At 66.4% G+C, this 2,898-nt stretch overlaps 1 protein-coding gene across 1 annotated transcript in view; it reads right to left on the bottom strand.

Moving 5' to 3' along the window:
- The window catches only part of PLK5 (polo like kinase 5 (inactive)), a 13,543-nt gene that overhangs the window by 929 nt on the left and 9,716 nt on the right, over window positions 1-2,898 (bottom strand). The window contains exons 11-14 of the mRNA XM_032763772.1: window positions 1,680-1,760; window positions 1,122-1,281; window positions 618-747; window positions 222-332 (exon numbers count right to left, since the gene is read on the bottom strand). Coding sequence (XP_032619663.1) covers window positions 222-332; window positions 618-747; window positions 1,122-1,281; window positions 1,680-1,760 — 482 coding nt within the window. The remainder of the gene's footprint in view (window positions 1-221; window positions 333-617; window positions 748-1,121; window positions 1,282-1,679; window positions 1,761-2,898) is intronic.

Below are 2,898 nucleotides of genomic sequence, written 5' to 3'. Positions count from 1 at the left end.
GGGAGGGGTGGGGGGTTACCTGCAGCGTCCCATTGCTGAAGAGCATCAGCAGTGCCCGGTCCGACTTGGCACAGCACAGGAGACAGGGAGCGTCCGTGGAGCTGCTGGGACCCGCCGGCTCATTCCCCACCTGCCAGCAGGAGCAGCGTCAGGCAGATGGCTGGGCTGGGCGGGGGCACCAAGTGTGGCTCAAGGCTGTGCCGGGAGGGGTGGGGGGTTACCTGCAGCGTCCCATTGCTGAAGAGCATCAGCAGTGCCCGGTCCGACTTGGCACAGCACAGGAGACAGGGAGCGTCCGTGGAGCTGCTGGGACCCGCCGGCTCATTCCCCACCTGCCAGCAGGAGCAGCGTCAGGCAGATGGCTGGGCTGGGCGGGGGCACCAAGTGTGGCTCCCCCTTATAGCCCCCCATGCGGGCACAGCCCAGAGGGGATGGGAAATTCACCTGGGGCACAACCCCTGGGTCCGCTGCCGCTGCCATGGCTGGACCCCTCCCGTGCGAGCGGGGGCAGCCCAGGCAGGGCACAGGGATGGACCAGCGCTGCCATGGCACTGCACCCTGGGGCCTCCCCCAGCCACCACTGGCATATCCCGCCCTGCCCAGCCCCAGGGTCTCACCTCCAGCAGCTTCTGCTGCATGTACTGGGAGAAGAAGTGCAAGATGCCCATCTTCGTGGCTAGGGAGGCGGGCACGTCGCTCCGGGGGAAGGACACGGCCTCCCCGCGCCCCGGGCAGTAGCAGACACGCCTGGAAGGAAGCAACAAAAAGCCGCGAGGCTGGAGCAATGGTCCAGGGGCTGGGAGGGCGCCAGGCAGAACCCCTGGAGAGGGGGAAGCAGGTGTCCCAGGTACCCAGAGACCTGCCAGGGCAGGTGCCAGGCGAGGTGGGTATCAGGGGGACTGAACAGAGGGTTGGGGGGAGGTGTGGAGGTATCTACTGCTGTGTGGGCAGAGAGGGTGATGGGTGGCTGAGAGGGGGTGACTGTGCAGAGGGCTCCAGGGGTGGCAAGGCAGATGCTGAGCTGGGTGCTGGAGGGCCAGGGTGGGGACAGAGGGCATAAGGCAAGGCAGGTGCCCGGGGGAGGGGGCAGAGGGCCAGGTGGGTGCCCAGGAGATACCTACGGTGACTGCGAGCACAGGGCTAGGTGGGTGCCATCGGCGAGCAGGGCGCCCGTGGTGCCATCCGAGAGCAGGTACCCGAAGCCATACTTGTTGGAATAATCCACCCACCTGGTGACCCAGAGGACGGGCAGTGCCAGGAGCTGCACAGGGTTGTGCTCGCCTGCAAGGAGAAAGAGAGGAGCCTGAGGCTCAGCAGAGAGGCCCCCACAGGCCCCCGGTGCCTGCCAGCTGGGGAGAACCCTGACAGAGCAGGTGGGGTCAGGAGGCAACCCGAGCAGTGCCCCACTGGCCTGGCCCGACCCCTGGACCTGCCAGGCCCAGTGGGGCAATCCCACCCCCCCAGCACAGAGTCCCAGTCCCTGCCACGCAGCCCAAGGGCAGGACAGTGGCTCAGTTGGAGCCTGCACGCAGGGTGGGTCCAGTCAGCCCAGCCCAGACTCCACCCGTATCCGGCCAGGTTCACACGGGGGGTTGGTGCCCAGGCTGAGGAAGACCCAGGGGATGATGGAGCTTGGCGTGCAGGAGTTTGGGGGTCTCCAGCACCAGGGTCCCTCTTACCCAGAGGCATGTTCTCCAGGCAGCTGCTCAGCACCCCGGTGACTGACTGCACCGCGCTCGCCACGCTCCAGCCTGCATCTGGTGCAGAGACGGGGCCGGGATCAGGGCATCATGCACGGCACCCACTGTAGGCCTGGCAGGGTCACCCCTCTGCTCCCCACCTTCCAGCCCCCACCACTACAGCCCACTCCCCTGCCAGAGCCAGGGAGAGAACCCAGGGGTCCTGATCCCCCACCCCCATCAAACCACTACACCCCACTCTCCTGCCAGAGCCAGAGAGAAAACCAGGAGTTCTGATCCCCACCCCCCATCAAAGCTGTACCCCACTCCCCTCCCAGAGCCAGGGTGAGAACCCAGGGGTCCTGATCCCCCACCCCCATGTAACTGCTAGACAATGCTTCCCCAAGTGAGCATAGCAGGTGGCTGGATTCATTTCTCTGCCCAACCAGCCCCATGTGCTCTTGTGCCCTGAGTCCCTCCCCCCACAACGAGTGGGGCTGTTGCCCCAACAGGAAGCAGCGAGGGAACCCAGGGGGGCCACACCAGGGGGAGGTGTAGGGTTGCCAACTCTCCTGGTTTCGCCAGGAGTCTCCCAGAATCAGGCCCTATCTCCTCGAGGCTACTGAAGCCAAACCAGGAGATTTTTAGATGCTAAAAGAGTCTGGGAGCTGTGGGGGCGATGCCCTCAAGGAGGGGCAGTATGCAAAGCCTCCCCCCCACCTCCCAAGCACCACAGCAATGTGCTGGCTGATTCCGGGAGCAGCGCACAGGGGGGCAGCACGTGGGGCACCCCAGCCCTGCGGCGTTGCAGAGGGGCTAAGGCAGGTTCCGCCCCGGCAGCTCCCATTGACCACAGCTTCCGGCCCATGGGGGCTGCAGAGTGGCACTCGGGGCACGGGCAGCACGTGGAGACCCCTGCCCCTCCCAGGGGCCACAGGGACATGCCAGCCACTTCTAGGAGCGGCTTGGGGCCGGGGCAGGCAGGGAGCCTGCCTTAGCTCTGCTGGGCTGCCCACCCAGAGCCCAAACCCCTCATCCCCTCCTGCACCCCAACCCCCTGCCCCAGCCTGGAGCCCCCTCCTGCACCCAAACTCCTTCCCAGAGCCCGTACTCCTCACCCTCTCCTGCACCCCACCCATTTGCTCCAGCCCTGAGCCCCCTCCTGCACCCAAACTCCTTCCCAGAGCCCGTACCCCTCACCCTCTCCTGCACCCCACCC

The sequence above is a fragment of the Chelonoidis abingdonii genome, chromosome 11 (assembly GCF_003597395.2).
Source record: "Chelonoidis abingdonii isolate Lonesome George chromosome 11, CheloAbing_2.0, whole genome shotgun sequence".
Taxonomy (NCBI): Eukaryota; Metazoa; Chordata; order Testudines; family Testudinidae; genus Chelonoidis; species Chelonoidis abingdonii.
This window is presented reverse-complemented; position numbering and strand designations above follow the sequence as displayed.